General features: G+C 37.1%; 1 protein-coding gene across 1 annotated transcript in view; it reads right to left on the reverse strand.

The window, feature by feature from the left end:
- EPHA6 (EPH receptor A6) overlaps nucleotides 1-23,475 on the reverse strand; it is a 1,018,858-nt gene that overhangs the window by 297,585 nt on the left and 697,798 nt on the right. Inside the window, exons 8-9 of the mRNA XM_010848390.1 lie at nucleotides 5,693-5,801; nucleotides 3,243-3,313 (exon numbers count right to left, since the gene is read on the reverse strand). Of these exons, the coding sequence (XP_010846692.1) occupies nucleotides 3,243-3,313; nucleotides 5,693-5,801 (180 nt within the window). The remainder of the gene's footprint in view (nucleotides 1-3,242; nucleotides 3,314-5,692; nucleotides 5,802-23,475) is intronic.

Consider the following 23,475-nt stretch of genomic DNA (forward strand, 5'->3'; position numbering starts at 1 on the left):
AGGGGACAACAGAGGATGAGATGGTTGGATGGCATCACTGACTCAATGGACATGAGTTTGAGCAGGCTCCAGGAGTTGGTGATAGACAGGGAAGCCTGGTGTGCTTCAGTCCATGGGGTCACAAAGAGTCAGACATGACTGAGCATCTGAACTAAACTATCAGTTCTTCCTGGACTTTTTTACTCTATGTCCCTAGGTTTTCCTGAACTCATGTCCTATTTTAGTGGCCTCTCCCCTTTCAGAAACTCTTAGGCAATAAAACACAGACTCCATGGCACAGCAACAGGGAGGATCACTACACTATGGATCATAGATCTTTTCTGTGATCTGGTAGTTGCTTCTATGGCAAAATTGCACATTTTCCTGGAAAGGATCCTCTTTCCATTCTAGAGGAAGGGATAAGAATCAAAGGCCCAAATCCAGTCACTCACTGTATAGGTACTCCTCTTTCTATGGTGGGTGTGAGGGTACTCACAGCCCATGGGCAGTTAGGAAGATAGATAGGGCTGGCTGGAAAACTTGGAAGTCTGGGTACATATTAATTTGAAACTTCTATGTGAAGTCACAGACTCCAGTAGATATTTCTCTGCTTTGCTCACTAGTTTCTGCTTTCCACTTTAGATAGTCCCTAGATGACAGGAGATCATTTCTTAGAGTACATCTTTATACATTTCCTTAGCTATGGTTTTATAGGCAATGATCACACAGTCAACCTTTACTGAATACAGATTAGTAGTGGTTAAAAGATCAGTGTTATATTTATTGGACTGCAAGGAGATCCAACTAGTCCATCCTAAAGGAGATCAGTCCTGGGTATTCATTGGAAGGACTGATGTTGAAGCTGAAACTCGAATCCTTCAGCCACTTGATGTGAAGAGCTGACTCATTTAAAAAGACCCGAATCAGGACGTGTGAAAAATCCTTAAAAATTTATTGACTTAAATAACTTTGCCTATGTTAATGAATAAAAAGAAACCTTTTGTGCAGAAAGTCAGCATAAAAAAAAAAATAAATAAATAAAAAATAAAAAGACCCTGATGCTGGGAAAGATTGAAGGCGGGAGGAAAAGGGGATGACAGAGGATGAGATGGTTGGATGGCATCACCAACTCGATGGACATGGGTTTGGGTGGACTCCGTGAGTTGGTGATGGACAGGGAGGCCTGGCATGCTGCAGTTCATGGGGTCGCAAACAGTCAGACACGACTGAGCAACTGAACTGAACTGATAATTATTGCATATAAATTATCCTCATATTTTTTGCTTTTTAGATTTTGAAAGTCATACAACACCCTGAGTTAAGCACTGCCCAGGTCTTAGAAACATGTTCTTGCAAGAAAAACTCAAAAGCAAACAAAAGGTGATAAAATGAGTTTAGAGAAGGTGGTGCAAAGCTCATCAGCAGTAATTTGCTTAATGAGTTTTTCTGTGCCTGTTCTTTCATTACTTTTTGCCTCCTGACTTCTAGTGCTAGATAAGCACCAATGAGAAGATCAGCACTTCCCAAAACCATACAAGTAAAGCATATTTCTAGATAGACTTGACTGATTCTAAAATGCTATGCTTTTCTTGACTTCTCAAACTCAAGAATTTGACTTTAGATTGGAGAAAATGAGAACAGATAATTTGTACTTCTGGTTCATACTCTTAATGATATTTTTGTAACTTTGTAGGAGCTGTGATTTCAGACTGAGTACTCTAAGTTCAAATCCAGTGGCTACTACTAGATGATTAGATCCATACGGTCATGTTGATAACATTACTTTATGCACAGATAACACATGCCATTTATTAACTTATGCATAGTTTTACCAATTCAACCATTTAATAATTTAAAGTGATATACATATCTACAGAATAAACTGATTGGTTAGTATCACTTTTTTTTTGTATACACAATATATGTAGTATAGCAAAACCCCCAAACTTAGTTCCAATTTTGAATATCTTGTTACTACTTATTTGTGTCTTCTTAAACATCTATTCGTTATCTTTCTTCTATCTTCTTGGCTTCCTCAGGTTATTTTCATTGCTTGTTGCTGGGACCATCTGGTTCGGTTTATACTAAGCTACTAGTTGGAAAACAGGTGAAAACTTTTTCTTCTGCAGTTCAGTAGTGAATGTCCTGCAGTGAATCTTGAGGTTACTCAGTTTAAGTCACTGGACCAAGTGCCTAGATCCAGGTTTCTGCATCTGTCTACGTTATTTTCGGCTCATCCCATGACTGTTATCAGCTGTCTCAGTTCTCCCTTCCCTGCCAGGGCAGTGATCCTCAAACTCTTTGTGTGAAAAAACCACATAGGAGAGTTTGTTAAAAATGCTTATCCCTTAGCCCTACTCTGGACCTTCTGAGTCTGAACATAGGTGGGTAAGGGTGAAAACTTTGATGGCAGCTGGTCCTCAGCCCCTGCTCAGAGAAATCATGTGAATCTTAGACACGAGCCCTAAAGGAACCCTTTAGTTTATAATTTTCTAACTTAAATCCTTTCCATTCTCTGAAGGGTAATATGGGTTGAAAAGTCCCTTATTACTTCAGCTCAATTTGAAATAGAAGATGAGTTTAAATAGTTAAACAACTTGCTTCACATGTTATCTCTATACTATGATTAATTAGAGAACATCCCTTCCTTGTCAATTCAGTGTCTCATGACAGAGAAACTGCCTTGACAAAGTAGTTTGCAATTTGGAGGTGCAGGTGGGCGTTGGGGTGGGGGGTGGTGGCGGTGGCAATTATAAAACCAACTGTAGTGGTAATTATAGCTTACTTCAGAAGAGATCCTTCAAATGACTATAACCTTGTTGTCAGCTCAAGGATTTCATACATATTCTAAGAGTTAAAGAGCTGATTTTCTAGTGTTAATGAATTTTAAATTGATTTGTTGTATGTTAAATGACAGTGCCTACAAGAAGCAACAAGAATCCCTTACTATTTCTATAGCTAATGATCCACTAAATAAAACCAACTAATGTTTTGGAGCCATTGTGAGTGGTAAATAACTAGATATAATCAGTCATCTTATATTTTTAGCTTATTCAGTTGTGTTTCCCAGCAAGCATAATTAGGAAAAAGGTAATATCATATAATGAGAAGCAGGTGCAATTTTCACTAGAAAACCTAGAAACCAGATGAAAAGTCTCAGTGCTGAAAGATTGGAACTGAATTTCTTTGGCTTTCTCAACTCATGGATACATGTTTAAAATGAACTGTTAAAAACCATGGAAGAAAGTCACTGAACTACTTACAATGCCCATTCTGTAAGTCCTTTCTTCTCTTCTCTTCTGACTTCATTTTGGCCTTTATGTACCACTGACACCTTTATAAGAGGTAAAGAGAACCTTATTTAGGAATTATGCTGGATAAGAACCAATATCAATTAAAATACTCCTCACTCATAGGCAAAAATTCTTATCATAAAGATGGCTTTTAAGAACATCTTTATAGAAAATACTCCATAGAAGTTTCTTTTTACTATATCAATATTAGCTCCAGAGAAAAATAAAATACTCTCAAGTAGATTGATTGATCCAAATGATGGGAGGCCTAGAAAATATTTAATAACAAGTAGTGACAATCATGTCTTTCCTTATATGGCCTCTAACAGCTATAGTTGGTGAATAGCTTTAAAAGTCACAATGGAAACATTGTTCTTGATTCAGAAACTCAGAAATTTAGACAACTGTATTCCAGTTTCAGTGGTGAACAGTGTGTTTCTTTTTTTTTTTTTAAATTGGAAGTGGTAAAAGTGTGTTCTGTTTTCTGTCTCAGAAAAATCATGTCCTGAAGAATGGAGGCAGGAACTTATCTCCTATGACTTCTTTAACATGAAAAATTCATCAACATCCATATTACCTGACAGTTCATCAAACTGCTAATTCCAAATGGTTAAACAGAATACACCTGTGGTGCACAATCCAATCTTTCAATGTGAATTTGGCTTCAGATCCTATGACAAATTGCATATTTATTCAAATGTCTTAAAATTTTCATAGAATAATTTCCAGTGAATGCTTCTGTAGCAAAGTGCTTAAGTCATGCTTCAGAATAAATGTTTTATCTTATGTAACTGAACTTTTTTTTTTTTTATATAGAAAGTTAAGGAAGTTTCTGATGTCATATAAATTGGCAAACATGGAAACTGTACTAAATTATTTTCAACTTTCAATTTTTGTCATTATTAAATCTTTTTTTAAAATGGTATTCAAATTCTGTTTCAGAAATCCTAAATAAATATAACAGCCGTGCCTATCTCTCAGGTTTACTAGGCCAATCTTATTTAGCCTACAATGACTGTAAGGTCTTCTTTTAAGTTTGTCATATTTATGTATTAAGGCAGTATTTTCTGATCTTTTAAGGAAATACTTTTCTACATGTGTATTTAAATCATTTGCTTAAATACTCTGTGGCAATAAGGCCTTTAACTCATATTCTACAAATACATAAAATATAACTTATAATTGAACTAATTATGCTACATATTGAATAACTATAAATAAAATATAATTTGAGTGAACTTCCATAATGAATTTAGAAGCATTCTTTAAAACTGATGATAAGTGTGACACTGCTGTTTAAATGAAGTCTGAGACACTATTAGCTGCAAGAGTGATGCTTTGTCATAACAAACTGTGTAAAAATATAAATCTAAAGTTTAGGTGGAAGAAGCACTTTGACCAGCTGGTTGGGATTCAAGTCTAGGTCTTTTGCTACATTAAATTTATTGTCATTTAAAATTCTCATCCATATTGCACTTCCACAGGAAAATATTTTCACTTGATTACATAACCAAATTAATGCAATTCTAATATCAATATGTTCAGTATTCAATGAATAAAAATTTTTCTATAATATTAAGTTTATAAAGCACGTTTAAATAAATTGTTCAGTTTCTCTGTTGAACTACTTTTTTCCCCAAACAAAATCCATTTAATGATATAATTTGATTGCAGTAAAGGAAAAACTCAGAAGTCACTTATTGAATAGGATTTTATCATTCATTGTTTTTTTTTTTATTTTTAAACTTTACATAATTGTATTAGTTTTGCCAAATATCAAAATGAATCCATCACAGGTATACATGTGCTCCCCATCCTGAACCCTCCTCCCTCCTCTCTCCCCATACCATCCCTCTGGGTCGTCCCAGTGCACTAGCCCCAAGCATCCAGTATCGTGCATCGAACCTGGACTGGCATCTCGTTTCATACATGATATTTTACATGTTTCAATGCCATTTTCCCAAATCTTCCCACCCTCTCCCTCTCCCACAGAGTCCATAAGACTGTTCCATACATCAGTGTCACTTTTGCTGTCTCGTACACAGGGTTATTGTTATCATCTTTCTAAATTCCATATATATGCGTTAGTATACTGTATTGGTGTTTTTCCTTCTGGCTTACTTCACTCTGTATAATAGGCTCCAGTTTCATCCACCTCATTAGAACTGATTCAAATGTATTCTTTTTAATGGCTGAGTAATACATTCATTGTTTTCAAAGTGTTTTTCTCAGGTCTTCAGTTGCCTTCAGGTTCAGGGACCTTGTTGCCACGTAAAGGTGCACTTGTCAAGAGTGGAATCTGCCCTGACTTATTTTTCTCACAGGTACAGTTCTTTAAGCTTAAAAGCCCTTGAACACACAGTGTATGAGAAGAATGGCTCTCCACAAATCCTGAAAATATTCTGGTATAATTCAGTTACCTGCCAGTTATTAAGAAGAAGAGAGTAAGAATGACGAGAAGAGTGAATCCTCCCACTGCTGCGGTGGCTATCACAAGAATCTGCCCTTGTTCCGCCGCCATGTCAGAAGCTGAAACACAGATAAGGTATTAACATTTCCCTGGGTGACCTTTCACTAGCAAATGTTTTACAACTTATTATATTCCTGAAAATACAATAATGAATACCAAAAAATTCCACAAAGCTTTCCCTTTATTTGACATGTAAGATGCAGATCCAAAACGAGGGCTGAAGATTGAAGTCTTAATCTACCCATAACCCTTTCTTTTTTTACAAAAATACTAAGAAAGCAGATGGGTTCCTAGTACCCCTCATTTTAAGATTAAGTAGATTTTGCGTAATTAAATAAGCAGATGAACTAAAGGATTTTGCTTACGTAATTGCTATTTCCTTGAACACGTTTGACAACTGTTGGGCTACACCCACAGGCTTGCAAACCCTGTAGTTGCCCACCTGAGAGACAAAGGAAAGCCAGGAGCCAGTGAAAGAAACAACAACAGTTTAGTACTTAGGGAATCTTACAAGTCTGAAAGTCCTGGAGCAACACTCCATCATAGATAGCAGACAGCAGCCAGGGCACAGTAGTAGTCTTCACAATCGAGGTGGAGGTAGGGTAACCATTTATAGGGGGAATTGGCTTCAGGTTGGCTCATCAGTCATCAGGGTAACCATAAGCTGGGGCAAGAATGTAGGCTGCTGCTGCTGCTAAGTCACTTCAGTCGTGTCCGACTCTGTGTGACCCCATAGACGGCAGCCCACCAGGCTCCCCTGTCCCTGGGATTCTCCAGGCAATAACACTGGAGTGGGTTGCCATTTCCTAGGCAGTTATTGATTAAACCCTATAATTAAGAGGATTGGATAGTCATGTGAGTAGGGTGTAAGTGAACCATGGGCTGGTTGAGCACAAGTTGTATAAGAGAGCAAGAGAACTGTCATCTTGAGTGGCCTGATCATATACCAACAGATCAGACTTTACAGACTGTTATAATGTCTGTTTTCTCAAAATAGAAAGGCTATTATTGCATAATTTAAGAATGAACTTCTTTACATTTCATAGATCTTAATTCAAAAATCAAAGTTATGAATTCCCACCTCTATAGCACAGGAGTGTATATAGTAGGTGCTTAGATGTTTGACTCAGATCAGATCAGATCAGTCGCTCAGTCGTGTCTGACTCTTTGCGACCCCATGAATCGCAGCATGCCAGGCCTCCCTGTCCATCACCAACTCCCAGAGTTCACTTAGTGAGTGTCCATTGAGTCGGTGAGTGTCCACTGAGTCGGTGATGCCATCCAGCCATCTCATCTTCTGTCGTCCCCTTTTCCTCCTGCCCCCAGTCCCTCCCAGCATCAGAGTCTTTTCCAATGAGTCAACTCTTTGCATGAGGTGGCCAAAGTACTGGAGTTTCAGCTTTAGCATCATTCCTTCCAAAGAAATCCCAGGGCTGATCTTCTGACTAGCAGTCATTAAAAAGTGAAAGTGAAAGTCGCTCAGTTGTGTCCCACTCTTTGGGACCCCATGGACTATACAGTCCATGGAATTCTCTAGGCAAGAATACTGGAGTGGGTAGCCTTTCCCTTCTCCAGGGGATCTTCCCAACCCAGGTATTGAACTCAGGTCTCCCACATTGCAGGCAGATTCTTTACCAGCTGAGCCACAAGGGAAGCTGGTCATTTTTAATTCATTAAAAACATGATATGTAAAAGCTCCCTTGTTTGAAGAAAAGTATAGATTATATGTTTATAGCATATAACTTCTTTCATTGACAAAACTGAAACTGCAAGGGCTGCATGTTTTCCTAACCTTCCAGGAATCTTTTTATTTCAATTAATTCATTCTCTGTATTACTGAAGTTTTAACAAGATATAATTTAATTAGATGGCAAATGGGTAAATGCTTAAGAAAGAAAGTGAGGTAAAGAAAGTGAAGCCCAGAGAAGTTAAAGAACTTGATCCACCTCACATATGACTATCACCAGAATTCAGATTTTAGATATTTTTAAAATTTCTCCTTCCTATACTATAACTCACAATAATAATTCAGTTTGTTATCAATATTCTAAAGCATTAAATCAATCAGTGCCTCCAATATCCCTTAACTTGAATAAAGCTTGATTTTTATTTAGGTTATTATAAAAATTATTAATCAGTTTTAAGCAACAAGCTAAACAAAAGAAAGAATACAACTGAAAAGCAAACCACTTAACTCTCTACCATAATAATTAAAATTTATTAAGTCTGAGAAAGACTTCCAAAGAAGTGGATCATTTTTTGGGAATCAAGTATGTGATAAGCTATGTGCAAGTTTATATTCACGGTAATAACTTTCTCATAAAAAGGATATTTCTACTAGAGAATATCTAAACCTTAAATGCTATTGTTGAGTCAGTAAGAAACCAGTCAATTATTTAAGAGGATTTTTAAGAAACCTAAATGTAAATAAACACAAAAATCATTTATCTTAAGGTTTTAGTAAACATTTACTAAACCTTGGAATTAGATGTTAGTCACTATGACTTAAGATATTTTCAGGCAATCTATTTCAATGTTGAGTTGTAGCACACAGTCTGTACAGAACCAAGTTAAATAGTTGAATTTTATCCAATAAATAATGTACTGATGGTTTTTTATTAGGTCCAAACTAGATTTCCTAATCTTCAAAATAATATTGATATCATGGGAATTAATGTGTGCCTTAAAATGTCAGTTTTTTTTTTCATTGAAAATAATTGAATAACAAATTATAAGGAATAGATGTTATAGAAAACAACATTAACTTTTTGAAGATGAAGGTGGCAGTTCAAAACAAAACATTATTTACTTACAAACTGGTGTATTTTTAAAATATATAATATAGTTGAAGAATTTTAAACCTGGAACATGTATTTTCATGATAGCTAGGTAGCAGGGGATTTTTTGAGACCATGTATTCAAGTTCAGATTGAGGAGAATATTATGTAATTGACTGTCTTTGGAAAATCAGATCACCTCATTACAGAAAATTGTGTTGTTTAATTTAAATAATTCCTTAGTAAGATGTGAGTACTACTAATATATCTTCTTTTTCACCCTGCTGCTAAGTTGCTTCAGTCGTGTCCGACTCTGTGCGACTCCATAGACGGCAGCCTACCAGGCTCCCCCATCCCTGGGATTCTCCAGGCAAGAACACTGGAGTGGGTTGCCATTTCCTTCTCCAATGCATGAAAGTGAAAAGTGAAAGGGAAGTTGCTCATTCGTGTCCGACTCTTAGTGACCCCACGGACTGCAGCCTACCAGGTTCCTCCATCCATGGGATTTTCCAGGCAAGAGTACTGGAGTGGGGTGCCATTGCCTTCTCCGTTTTCACCCTGGTGATTACATATTTATGAACTTTGCTTCAATTAAAATTTTAATTGGATGACAGATTATTAAGTTTTGACACTTTGAAAAATGTGTATTTCTGCATAATTGTTTATTAAACCTCTGTACTAGCAATTCTAAACACTCCTCTGTGAAGAATGTTGTGTGTGTATATGTACAGGAGACATAGGTTTGATAGTTGGGTTGAGAAGATCCCCTGGAGAAGGGAATGACAATCCACTCCAGTATTCTTGCCTGAAGAACCCCATGGACAGAGGAGCCTGGCGGACTATAGTCCATGGGGTCGCAAAGAGTCGGACATGACTGAGTGACTAAACAACAACAACAATGTATAATATATATTTAAAAATAAGAGTGTATAATGTGATGCACACTTATAGTAAAATTCTGTTGATGATGGGGCTGGGGTGATTATGAAAACATTATGAATCTCATCATCATCAACAATAGCCATATATATTTAATAGTAAACTATCCACTAGTATTATGCTTAGTACTTCAAATTCATTATCAAATTTATCTGTATAATAGTCTTAATAAGTGGGTACTATTATTATTCATAGTTTAAGTGGTTATATTACTTGCATAAGGTCACATGCCTTGTATACAAAAAAGCTGGCCATCCAACCCTGATTTATCAAGCTCCAAGCCCATACTTGGAGAAGACTCTTGAGAGTCCCTTGGACTGCAAGGAGATCAAACCAGTTAATCCTAAAGGAAATCAATCCTGAATATTCATTGGAAGGACTGATGCTGAAGCTGAAGCTCCAGTACTTTGGCCACCTGATGAGAAGAACTGACTCATTGGAAAAGACCCTGATGCTGGGAAAGATTGAAGGCAGGAGGAGAGGGGGACGACAGAGGATGAGATGATTGAATGGCATCACCAACTCAATGGACATGAGTTTGGGCAAGCTCTGGGAGTTGGTGATGGACAAGGAAGCCTGGCATGCTGCAGTCCATGGGGTCGCAAAGAGTTGGACACGACTAAGCGAGTGAACTGAACTGAAGCCCATTGTATTGCCACTATTTTATACCATCATTTTCACTAACAGAACATCTGGGTTGTATATTCTAGAACAATCATAGCCTTGCTTGACCCTGGTTTCATGTCTGTAAAAATGAGAATGTTGAATTAAATATTTTCACTTTCACTTTCAACACAAACCTTCAGAGCAATTTTACTGTGATATTGCATTATTTACTAAGGCTGCAATCAAACACTGGGAAAAACAAGAGCTACCATTATTTGGAAATGGGGAATTCACAAAACCTGTGCTGTAGCTCTTGGTCTAGACAGGGATAATTTCTGCCTCTTTATCATATTCCTGTGGCTAATCACAGAGCTCTGACTTTATATCAAGATAAAGTTCAAAGCCCTTAACTTTGTTAACATGGGGTTCTACAAATGGCTCTAGCATATATCTCCAGATTCATCTCTAATCATTCTTTAACCATGCTAAATTTCTGCCAGTTCTTACAATGCATTGACTTTCTATCATGGTCCATTTCTGTTCAGTCCTCCTACATGAACATCACATTGTTTTCTGGTTGTTTAGATTTTATTAGGTTCCCAGACATATGTCCCCATGGTCCCTTGTACTACTTTTATTGATAAATTTCTATAATGTTTCATTGAAATTACTTTTTTTTTTTAATAATCTTTCTGTTAGACTGCAAATTCCATGAGGGTGGGGACTATATTCACTATAGTATGTGTAGTATGTTGAAGACATCCTCTCCTCCTCCTTTCCCCGCAAAAAGGAATTTGTAGGTATAATTGAGGACCTCAGTCATCATGGATCAAATGGATGGGCTCAAATTCATGACAAGTGTCCTTATAAGAGACATGAGGAGAGAAGACAAAGAGGAGAAAGCTGTATGTAGGAAGACAGAGGCAGAGACGAGTTGTGCAGCCACAAGCCAAGGAATGCCCAGAGCCACCTTTACTGGAATCTTAGGATAGAGTGTGCTTCTGGCTTCCATAAATATGAGAGAACAAATTTGGTGTTTTAAGCCACCAAATGTGGTCATTTGCTAGAGTAATCCCAGGAAATTAAGGTAGTATTGGACCTACAGAAGTTGATACATGGTAGTAGCTCAATAAATGTTATTTATGTGAATGGATAGATGATTCTGTATAAAACAGGTTAGATTAACCCAGGATTATCCATGTCTTCACCTTTCACTTAATATGTAGAGATTTGCCCTGAAGGTAGCAACAATATGTATGTAAAGTCAGTCTATCTAACACGATTTTAATCAGTAGAATCCAATTATTCTGTATTCTTGGAGATAAAGCTTCCTGGGAGGCAGCCACTACTGGAAGTATAGACTTTTACATTGAATCAAGTTGAGTAGATTAAGCTTGTAAATTTGAACCCAAGGTTAAGAATGACTGACAGCATAGAGGTGCTAGTAGACTCTAGATTATTGAGCACCTATTATATGGCAGGCACTGAGACCTAGTGGGGATATAGTGGTAAACAATAACACTGTCCTCCTGGATTTATAGTTCAGTGGGGAAGATAAACAACAAACAAGTAATTACAAGTCTAAGAACTGTTACGAAAGAGAAACTGCAAGGTGCTCTGGAAGAGAATAAACAGCCTTTGGTGATGAATCAGCAGAGTAGGGGGTTTCCCAGGTTGGTGCTATTGGTAAAGAATCTGCCTGTCAGTGCAGGAGGTGCCAGAGATGCTGGTTGGATCCCTGGGTCGCGAATATACTCTGGAGTAGGAAATGACAACCCACTCCGGTATTCTTGTCTGGAAAATTCCATGGACAGAGGAATCTGGTGGGCTACAGTCCATGGGGTCACAAAGAGTCAGACACGAGTGAACCCACCCACACCACACTGCCTCTCACTGCAGCAGAGTAGGAGTTTGGAAACGTGATTATATTGGGAGTAGGAGGAGCGGAAGCAGAGGAGGGGAGCAGGAGGAGGGGGAGGAGGGGGAAGGACGAGGAGGAAGACGAGTTGTTCCTGGGCTAGAGGTCTCAAAGACTCCATTAATGTAAACAGACACTAAGGGACTTCCCTGCTGGTCCAGTGGTTAAGAATCTGCCTTTTAAAGCAGGGGACGTAGGTTAACTGCCTGGTCTGAGAACTAAAGTCCCACATGCCTTGGGGCAACTAAGCCCCCACGCCACAACTAGAGAGAAGCCTGCCTGCCGCAACTGGAGATCCAGCATGCCGCAAGGAGGTGCTGTGTGCTGACACAGGCAAAAATAAATATATTAAAAATAAACAGATACTTAGACAAATAAACCATAAAATCATCTACAAAATGAATGCATAAAATTCCATAAAATACAGTAAAGATACAAACTCCTCTGTGGTGAAAACTTATCTATATTTCTATTCATTTTTTCAATCCTGAGAAGATATTTCTAATTAGTTTTGTAGGAGAAATGTGTATATAAACATAAGATTTACTCATGTAAGTAACACCAAAGAGAGCAAACCTATCCTTAAGAAGAAACACAATAAAGTCCATGGTAAGAAATAAAATGTGTTTGTAACTAGGTGATAGGAATTGTTCCTTTGCTTAATCGAATGAGGCTGTATTTTTAGAAAAAGATTAGTATATTAAAATGACATATTTCATTCTATGGTTTGGAAAGATGCATACTTCCTTAAGAGGAAGCAATTATCTGAAAAGAGTTGTAAAACTGTTACTGAGCAAGGACTTAGCACCTACCCAATGTGTGGCATAAGTCAGGATGACATTAAGTGAGGTTTGCTGTAGTTGTTTCTATTTAAAGAGAAAAAAAAGTGGTTATTTACTGGGTATCCAAAAAAAAAAAAAAAAAGAGAGAGAGATTTCATGTCTTTAGGAAAGTATGAGGGAAAAGCAATTTGCCTATTTTAAACCAAAGAATTTTTTTCTATGGAGGCATATGATTTTGTCTCTCTGTAATCAAGATTATTCTAGTTTATATTTACATTTCAAAGTGAAATCTGTTATTTGTATTCTGTGCCATTTTCTATGCAATACTTTTTACAGTTAACCCTTTTCTGTTTGAACAACTTTTTTAAAGCTGTGGGTGACAGCACTGACATGATTTTTTTGAATAAAGCATTTCTCAAAATTCTGCCCAGCGAAATACATTGTGGAATGTATTTGTTTCATGTTCATATGTTGTATTTACGACTCCCAATTTTAGATGAAATGTCAAAATTTCAAATGATATTATCTCATCACTTCACCAAAATAGTTTTTTAACAAAGAGTTCTCTACAAAGTAATGGATGGAGAGCACCTAGTAAGTTAATTGTAAGCTTTGTTGATAGTCAATACAGGAAATTATTACCATTTTTTTTTCAGGGAAAAAAAATAATCCCCTCCCAGGGAATATATAGCAATCAATATTGGTTTAAAATTATGAAATTATATATATATATATAAAGATGTAGCAGTATACAATGGAGACTCATCAATCTGTAAAATCACCACTAAATGGTCATGTAGATGTAAGAGTGAGACAGAAGTGAAAACTGAAGAACTAGTTCTCCTAGATGAAGAGGATTTTGTGATTTTGTAAATGATGCTATTCTCTTGGTCACCTAGAATTGAAACATGAGGTCATCTCCGAGTTTACCTTTCCCTATAACTCCTGGTCCAGAGCAAATCATTATTATGTTGATATCATCTTGTCTTTATTACCACTAGTAATCTAAAACTTCAGCCTACAGATTAGGCTAGTTCTATAATTTTTTATTAGATTGCTTTCCCACAGTATCTCTTCCTAATCTATCCTACATTATGTGACTATAAAATTATACTTTAAAAAATTTTAAAATATTCAGACTTTCCTATAGCCTAAGAGAGTAAAATCACAGTAAGTACATCACTCTTAGAAATATTCATGGCATTGAAATATGTATAATATCATATATGAAACGAGTCACCAGCCCAGGTTCAATGCATGATACTGGATGCTTGGGGCTGGTGCACTGGGACGACCCAGAGGGATGGTATGGGGAGGGAGGAGGGAGGAGGGTTCAGAATAGGGAACACATGTATACTGTGGCAGATTCATTTTGATATATGGCAAAACCAATACAATATTGTAAAGTTAAATAAAACAAAATAAAAAAAATAAAATAGATAACCAAGGACCTACTGTAAAAAAAAAATTAATAAAATAAGGAAGTAATACAGAAAAAAAAAAAAAGAAATATTCAAGCCTAAAACTTTGAACTCAGCCTTCACATAGTGCAGGCAGATCATCAGTCCTGTCATTACTACATTTTAAAGTTATTTCTTAATTCATTCCCATTCACTCCTATCCCCACAGCTATTTTCTTAGTTCAGATACTCATCACATGCATTTGAATTCAGCTAGATGGCAACTTCAATTATGTGGAATACAGTGGAGCAGTGGCAAACGAGATAGACGTAAAGAGCCTCTGAAGAAACATCTGACAGATGGTCACATACTAAGAATACAGAGTTTACTCATAAAACAGCTTCAGTGCCTCACACTCTTACTTCAGATATGTTTATTGATTTCTGAATTCATATAGAAGTGTTTTTGTTTTTTTTTTTGCTAAGTCGCTTCAGTTGTGTCCGACTCTGTGCGACCCCATAGACGGCAGCCCACCAGGCTCCCCCGTCCCTGGGATTCTCCAGGCAAGAACACTGGAATGGGTTGCCATTGCCTTCTCCGTATAGAAGTGTAGCAGATGTAAATTAAGTGTTAAGACCAGACATGAGATACCTAAAGAGAGGGAGTTGAATGGAAATGCACACTGCTAGGCTGACTGAAAGAACAACTGGGAAAATTGAAAATCTGACATAAAATTCCAAAATACATACTACTCTGGAGGCAGGAGTTTAGGATCAAACAGCTCTATAAAATTCAAGGAGCACCAATGGACTCACTATGTCAGAACTCAATACATTACTATGGTCAGCCAAGGTCAACTAAAAACATACTGAGACATGTCTAATATAGTTTATATAGAAGGACAGGAGTTCATGGATGCATGATTGGAAACAATTTCCCTTCAATATATTTAACAATGATAAAAATAATAATTTAAAGACCAAACCTGTGTCTGAAAACTTTAACTATCAAAATGATTCATTTTCTGAAGATTTCTGGGTTTTTTTTTGGCCCATTTCAAATATATCATAAGCTTCTTGAGGGTAGAAACAATATCATTTGCCTTTCTGTATCACATGGGATTAGCATAGTGCCTTACATAGCATAGGGATTAATAAATGTATGTTTTCATAAAGAAGAGATAAAGAACACATTCTAGATATTAGTCTCTGACTAAAAGAAAATTTTCATATGTGATTTGTTTGGTAATGTTAATGTCTAAAATGTTCTAGTGACACAAGAATTCCCTTATACCTTTGTATTTTGGCATTTAATATGTTCTGTAATTAAAATAGCATGAATGGATGTGAGAGCTGGACTGTGAAGAAGGCTGAACACCGAAGAATTGATGCTTTTGAACTGTGGTGTTGGAGAAGACTCTTGAGAGTCCCTTAGACTGCAAGGAGATCCAAGCAGTCCATTCTGAAGGAGATCAGCCCTGGGATTTCTTTGGAAGGAATGATGCAAAAGCTGAAACTCCAGTACTTTGGCCACCTCATACGAAGAGTTGACTCATTGGGAAAGACTCTGATGCTGGGAGGGATTGGGGGCAGGAGGAGAAGGGGACAACAGAGGATGAGATGGCTGGATGGCATCATTGACTCGATGGACGTGAGTCTGAGTGAACTCTGGGAGTTGGTGATGGACAGGGAGGCCTGGCGTGCTGCGATTCATGGGGTCGCACAGAGTTGGACACGACTGAGCGACTGATCTGATCTGATCTGATCTGATGAGTAAATTTCTTCATTCAAATATCCCAGCCTAGGATTTAAATGAAGTAGCTACTTAGCAGAAGAGGTTTGGCCTAACATTGTATTAACATGTTTGTTTTATATTCATTCAACATTTGATTCCATCTACCAACAAGAAAAATATCCCTAAGATTGACTTAAGAGAGAGAGAATAGTAAGAGACTCTGATGCAGTCTAGTGAGCCAGTTACTGAATTCTCTTCTCAGCTGAATGGAAACAAACCTCATGAAACATTTCTGTTGACGTAAAGACCCTTAGCTGGGATTATACTTTTTCAGAAAATCATTTCACATATTTGCTTTCCTCCGCTGTTCTGTCATTTCTCCAGAAACAATGCAGTTCAGTACTTCAAACTGTGGCTACATTGGGACACAAAAGATTTCAAGATTCACTCTATTTGATGCCCTTAATTTGATGCCCTTACTTGTCAGATAAAAATGCCAAATGATACAGGGATAATTGGAAAATGTGAGTTTGGTACAACTTGATGGAGAGGCAGAAGCAGAAGCAGGTAGTGCAGCATGATGAAACAATTTCTGTCTTTTTTTTAAAAGGGATTGTTTTCTGCACTAATAAATGGTCAGCATGCCTTGCTACAGGTAGGCTTCATATGATAAGTATCAAAGAACAGTGAAAAGAGATCGAGGCATTTAAACACCTGGTACTATTGTTAACATTCTAAATGTCAAGAATTTAATTTGTAATTGTCTATATTTCATATAGTTATTGGAAGCTGTGATAAGTCTTTGATAACATTTCTTTGCAATTGAAATACTCATGTTCCCAAAATACATATTTTATCATTAAAAAAAAACATTAAATGTCAAATAGAATTTCCTTATAAATTTCACAAATTCCCTGGATTACTGACCTGGAATCTATTATGTTCAAATACTGTTCAACAGGTATCATAATAATAATAGTTGGTATTTGCATTACAGTAGGCAGATATATGGAGAAGGCAACAGCACCCCACTCCAGTACTTTTGCCTAGAAAATCCCATGGATGGAGGAGCCTGGTAGGCTGCAGTTCATGGGGTTGCTAGAGTAGGACATGACTGAGTGACTTCCCTTTCACTTTTCACTTTCATGCATTGGAGAAGGAAATGGCAACCCACTCCAGTGTTCTTGCCTGGAGAATCCCAGGGACGGGAAGCCTGGTGGGCTGCTGTCTATGGGGTCGCACAGAGTCAGACACGACTGAAGTGACACAGCAGCAGCAGCAGCAGGCAGATATATATATATATATATATATATATGTATATATGGGCTTCACTGGTGGCTTAGATGGTAAAGAATCTGCCTGCAATGTGGGAGACATGGGTTTGATCCCTGGGTTGGGAAGATCCCATGGAGGAGGGCATGGCAACCTACTCCAGTATTCTTGCCTTGAGAATCCCATGGACAGAGGAGCCTGGTGGGCTACAGCTCATGGGGTCGCAAACAATCGGACATGACTGAGTGATTAAGCACAGCGCACAGCTCACAGCACAGTACAGGCATATATATGCATCTGAGGTTATAGCTTTTTAATATAAAGGTTAGTGTAATTTGAGGTAAGCAGATTTATAATTAAATGTATAGAGATCACAAGTTTCACAAGGCTTATAAAAGATTTATTTAGTATCTGTTTTTTAGAAAAAATATTTAAAGAAAAAATCCTGAGAAAAAACACACATGATTATTTAAAAAATGTTCCATAGGATTTTTTGAGGAAATTCTCACTCACTGACTCATTATCCATTCAAAAATGACAAAAATACTAACCATTTAGAATGTGCTAAACACTATGATGTAAGCATTTGGGAAACAAACAAACAAAAACAAACACTAAAGTATATTTTCCTGTTCTCATAGTAGTTTCTCTTTAGTGAAGGGGTTAGAGATGTAAGCCTTAATTGCGGTAGAGCAAAATTGTTGCTAAAATGGAGGTATGTATGAAGCTCATGTGATAAGAGTATGAGAGTAATAACCTTGACAGGAAGAAGTGAAAGAAGGTTTATAAAGGTGATTCTGACTGGAATGATTAAATATGCAGTCACCAAGGTGATGAATAGATATTGGGACATTCTAGTTTGAAGAAATGACATCACAAATCTGGAGACACAAAATAGCTCAACATCTTGAGGAGTTATTTCTGTGTACTTTGGGATGTCTGAGACATAGATCAAGAGGCTGAACTGGAGGCTGGAAAAGAGAGGCAAAGGATGGATCGTGAAATTTTAAATTGACATCAGTCGGTGTGCTTATGTTTTTCTCAAGTTACCATTCACATTCAGGTTCAGAAGTAGAGGTATTGGAGATATGAGTTTCATCAAAATTGCCTTACTGGAGATATAAACTCTTGCAAATATATGGGAAGGATCTGCCTGAAGATAAATTCAACAGAGAATAAAGCAGAAGTGAGAGGGAGAAAGTACTGAGAACGTAGTTGGAGAGCCTGGATTCAGCCTGAATCTCACTTTTCATTAAGCCAGTCAGGGTTTTGTTACTTGAAATTGATAGTCCTATTTAATATAATAAACCAAAGAGGGAAGACTTTGGTTGTATTTATCAACATACATATCCTACTATGGGCTTTCCTGGTGGCTCAGTGGTAAAGAATCCGCCTGCCAATGCAAAAGACACAGGTTCGATCCCTGGGTCAGGAGAATCTCCCAAAGGAGGAAATGGCCACCCACTCCAGTATTCTTGCCTAAGAAATCCCATGGACAGAGGAGCCTGGTGGGCTGCAGTTCATGGGGTTGCAAAGAGTTGGACATGACTGAGCAACTACTTAACAACAATATCCTAATACAGAGGGAAGGGAAAGTAAGTGGGTCTTTATATTTCCAAGAAAAAATTTCTCATTGCTTATTATGTTGCATGAGCTGGATATTTCCTATCTTCATTTACTTTTTTTTTTTTTAATTGATGTTGAATACAGCCTTCTGAGTATGTTTTTCCCCACAACTAGATGGATAGGACTGGAAGCATAAGGTAAAATGGGATGGGGGAGGGTTACTTTTATAAAATAACTTTTTGTTAAACAAAGAATATCAAATTCTCTGCCTGAAGATTACTTTTTTATTTAACAGACAGATTAGATTCAGGGGAAAACCAGTCCTGTTTAGCATATATTTAATAGATCTTATGCACTGACTTAATAAAAATTGCATGGATGTAAAAACAAACCAAAAATAAAAACAAATGAACTGACATTTCTGGCAAGTTGAGCATGACAGGATATTAAAATCAGATTGTGGAAAAATCTGCTCAATTTAAACCCATCTAATTATAAACTCATTACCAGGAAATCTGGATCTAAACAAATTCCTGTGGAAGACTTTTACTTAATTTTCTCATTAATGATAAAGCAGATTTGAGACTACAGTTGTCCCATGTATGGCTTCAGTAGAAGTATCTTATGAAAGCACAGAAACCAGCAATGTTGGGGGTGTGACTGTAATTTCTCTCAGTTTTATGGACCCAAGCACTGTGTCCTAAGCAATTTAGATCCCAGGCATCTAATAGGAACCTGCTACTTCTTATGTCAGGACTCATTTGATTATCCCCTGAAAGTGAGTAAGTTGTATGGTAAGTTTTTGTTCATTGCTTGAAATTGTTTGAAGCCTGTTCTGAGTAACACCAAACCATCTACCTCAACTTTTAACCAGTCACTATAACTGGTTCTGAAAGATTTAAGGACAATCAATCCTTTTTTATTTTATTTATTTATTAAAAATTTATTTTTAATTGATGGATAATTGTTTTACAATATTGTGTTGTTTCTGCCATACATCAACATGAATCGGGCATAGATATACACATGTCCCCTTACTCTTGAGCCTCCATCCCACCCCCTACCCCATCCTACCCCTCTAGGTGTCACAGGGCACCTGTTTGAGCTCCCCGAGTCGTACATAGAATTCCCACTGGCTATCTATTTTATATATAGTAGTGTTTCCATGCGACCCTATTTTAAAAAAAGGCCATAGTCCTACAAAACTATGGCTCTATTAAATTTTCTGAGTGTCCCTCAAGTATTATGTTATGCTTTCCCAGAGACCACAAGTGAGGATTCCAAGTTAAATATTCTGTATTGGAAGCAAGAAGCTAGGCACAGTATTACTCTAATATTTACTGCCATTATTTTCAAGAAAATAACACTCTTTGCTTTGCATATTGACCTCTCACTAAATTTTTACTTCTTTGCCTAGAGAATCAAGTTAACTTAAAACTGGGGCTTAGTATGATTCTGTAAACATGGCAGTAAATACCACTCTAAAAGAATGGTAAACTAGGGCTTCCCTGGTGGTCCAGTGATTAAGAATCTGCCTTGCAATGCAAGGGACATGAGTTTGATCCCTGGTCTGGGAAGATTTCACATGTTTCGAATTAGCCCATGTGCCACAACTACTGAGCAAGCACTTTAGAGCTCCTGCTCTGCATGAGAGACCTCTGCAGTGAAGAGTCGCCACAAGCCTGCGAGCAGCAACGGAGACCCACTACAGCCAAAAAATTAAATAAATAAATAAAGCTTTTAAAAATGTTAAAAAATAAAAGAATGGTGAACTAAAAGGCAAAAGTTTTCTGACGTACCCATGAACAATTTCATGTAATATGAACCAGTACTGTGTTTTATTTACTCATCTTTTAAATCAGTATCTTCACAAATAGATACTGATTGGAGACAAACTGCATATATGGCATCTTGGTAGACAGAATAATACGTCTATTTCAATATGTTTATGACCTGGGTTTTATTTTCAAAAACTAGAATTGATTTCTGGATATAAATAACTCTGCCAATTTACTACTGCCATAAACAATTATATAATCATCAACTTTATCAAAACTAAAATCATTTTCTTTGGTAGACAAAAGGTAATTGACCAAAAGTCTACAAACTAGACCACCTATTCTATTTTGTACAACATACTTTTCCCATGGCTTATCCTAGAAAGTGTGCTACACAACTATGCAACTCAATATATATGGAGCGGTTCTCAGGCTTCTTTTTGATGACTTGGAACACCTGCTTTGATGACTTGGAACACCTGTTTTCCAGGCCAGAATCATCTTCTTTCCACAGTGCCCTGTGGTGTGAAACTCTAGGCTTTCAGTCTACAGAATGTTTAACTCTGGGAGCACATCCAAATCCGCTTCCTAAGGACAGTCTTTGCTTTGCCTGCAGCCCATTTCAGTGCAAATGTGGGGAGATTTTATTTTCACATGAGCAAAAATATTGGTTGGATATCTTGGCCTTAATAGTGGAAAGATTTCTGCATCTTCTTCATCTTATTTTTAAAGCACCTGAATCATCCCTCAGTACAAGAATAGAGAATCTAAGCACTCATTAAAGACTAGCCTTAAATTTTTAGTAAGGGTTCCCTTGCTGCTCAGCTGGTAAAGAATCTGCCTGCAATGTGGGAGACCTGGGTTCAATCCCTGGGTTGGGAAGATCCCCTGGAGAAGGAAAAGACTCTCATTCCAGTATTCCATCCTGGAGAATTCCATGGACTGTATAGTCCATGGGGTCGCAAAGAATGGGACTTGACTGAGTGATTTTCACTTTCACTTTTCAAGCATCTCTTAGGATATCTCCTCAGTCCTGTCTCTGAAAACTGCCTCCACCCTAGGGTAGGGTCTTAGAAGACTGTTCTCTCTGGCTTAGGCTCCCAGACATGAATTGGATTAGGGATGGAGATCTGACTCAAACTGGGTCACTCATGGCCTCTCTTCCAGGAATTTGGGATAGGATTCACAGTATTTGCCAATTTTAATCCATGATTGATATGAAAGAGAAATGTGAATTTGCAAGCCATGGGGCAGATAGATATCCTTTCCTAAATGAACATAGACAGGTAAAACTAGTCTTTAGAGAGAGAAACAGAGATGCATGGCTGTGTAGACCAAGAGAAAGAATGACTGCCTTTCTTTCAAGAGTTTTCTGATTTCTTGTTTTTAGCCCTTTTTGAAGCCTAGGTTTACTCCCCACATTTCCACTTTAGTTCTACCTGGCATATTCTTGTATCTCTTTTGTTAACTTAGCTCGGACATGACTGAGCGACTGAACTGACTGAAAAGCCACCTTCAAGCAGTGATGCTTTACCTCAGTCAGGCTTGCTTTTATTAAAAGTTGTAATCAGAAAACAGCACATGAAACAAATTTCTGCCTTTGGTGAAAAAAACTCTGCTTGAGGCCATTAATCTCAATTCCCTCCTTATATATTTCCTACAGCATTTGGGCTTAATATTAAGAGTCTGACCACTTCTTTAGTCTCTGCTGCTGCCAGAAGTCTCAAAGGTAGAGATGGTGCACTCATACACTGCTAGTAATAACCACCAAGACAAGACTTGTTCCTTCTTGTTTTTATGGAACTAATCTTTTACTTCTGGTACAAATTTACAAAACATTTTTTACATGTGTTTTAAACTGCCTTGAATAGTTTTTAGGGGGGAGAGAAATGCAAGTAAAAAAACCAACAATCCTCTGTTTAGTTAATCAAAGTTTCTGAGAAAGCATTCTTATAAAATTTAAGGGCAATTTAGATACATTAGTATATATGTGGGAAAAGTCATGCTACTTATAGCTGCAAGCATTTGGCTTTATTCCTAAAACATGAAATGTAACTTTAAGTGTAATTCTCTTAAGTCTAATGAATTATATTAATGATTTTACATCAGTTATTTATATGTCTGGGTGCATTCTGTTAAACAATATTTTAAGTAATTCTAGATAATTAGCAAAAAGTGTAATAGAAGTCACTTCTATTCTCCTTTAAAACCCATGAGAAGAATTTCTAAATTCCATATGTTTACTGGATTGATTCATTTGTTAAGTACCACCCCTTACCCCCAGCAATGGAGGTGCGTAAAATCTAGGTAGTTTCCAGTGACTTTTTTTATATTGTTTCTCTTTTGAAGATTGACAGAAACTATTTGCTGAATTGCTTTTATTTTCTGTACTGATTATTGGCATTCTTCACTTGTCCTAATCCCCTGATTTCCAGAGTATAAGCTACTGGAAGTCTTAAGCTAAGGTTGCATATAAGACTCTCTGAACTATCTTCCCAGTCATGGGCCAAGTAAGATGCTCCTTCTCTTCTCATGTATACAAGTTCTAAGGCTGTAGCAGTCTCTGGATGTCACTGATCAAGGTAAGAATAGAATTACCCTATCAACCTTTTATTTACTTACTTTTGACCTTCATTTCTGTAAAGTATTTCTCCATCTTAGGCAGTAAGAACACTAGGGGAAATGGTGACAGTTTCATATGCAAAAGTATGTTTTTAATAAAAGCGCATTAAATTTATATTGCCTGCTTCTATTAATAATCTCAAGGTAGGATAGAGTCTAATTATGAATGACATACTTTTAAAATCCTTAAAAGTAAATAGCAATTGTTAAAGAGCATAACTTAAAAGAAAATGACTATGGGTGTTAGTTGCATATCTTAACTACATGTTTATGCTTAATATAATTTGAAATCTATCATCCCAGTGGACAGTTAAGCAAGAAGAGAGAGAAAATGACAA

The sequence above is a fragment of the Bison bison genome, unplaced genomic scaffold, assembly GCF_000754665.1.
Source record: "Bison bison bison isolate TAMUID 2011002044 unplaced genomic scaffold, Bison_UMD1.0 scf7180017864265, whole genome shotgun sequence".
Taxonomy (NCBI): domain Eukaryota; kingdom Metazoa; phylum Chordata; class Mammalia; order Artiodactyla; family Bovidae; genus Bison; species Bison bison.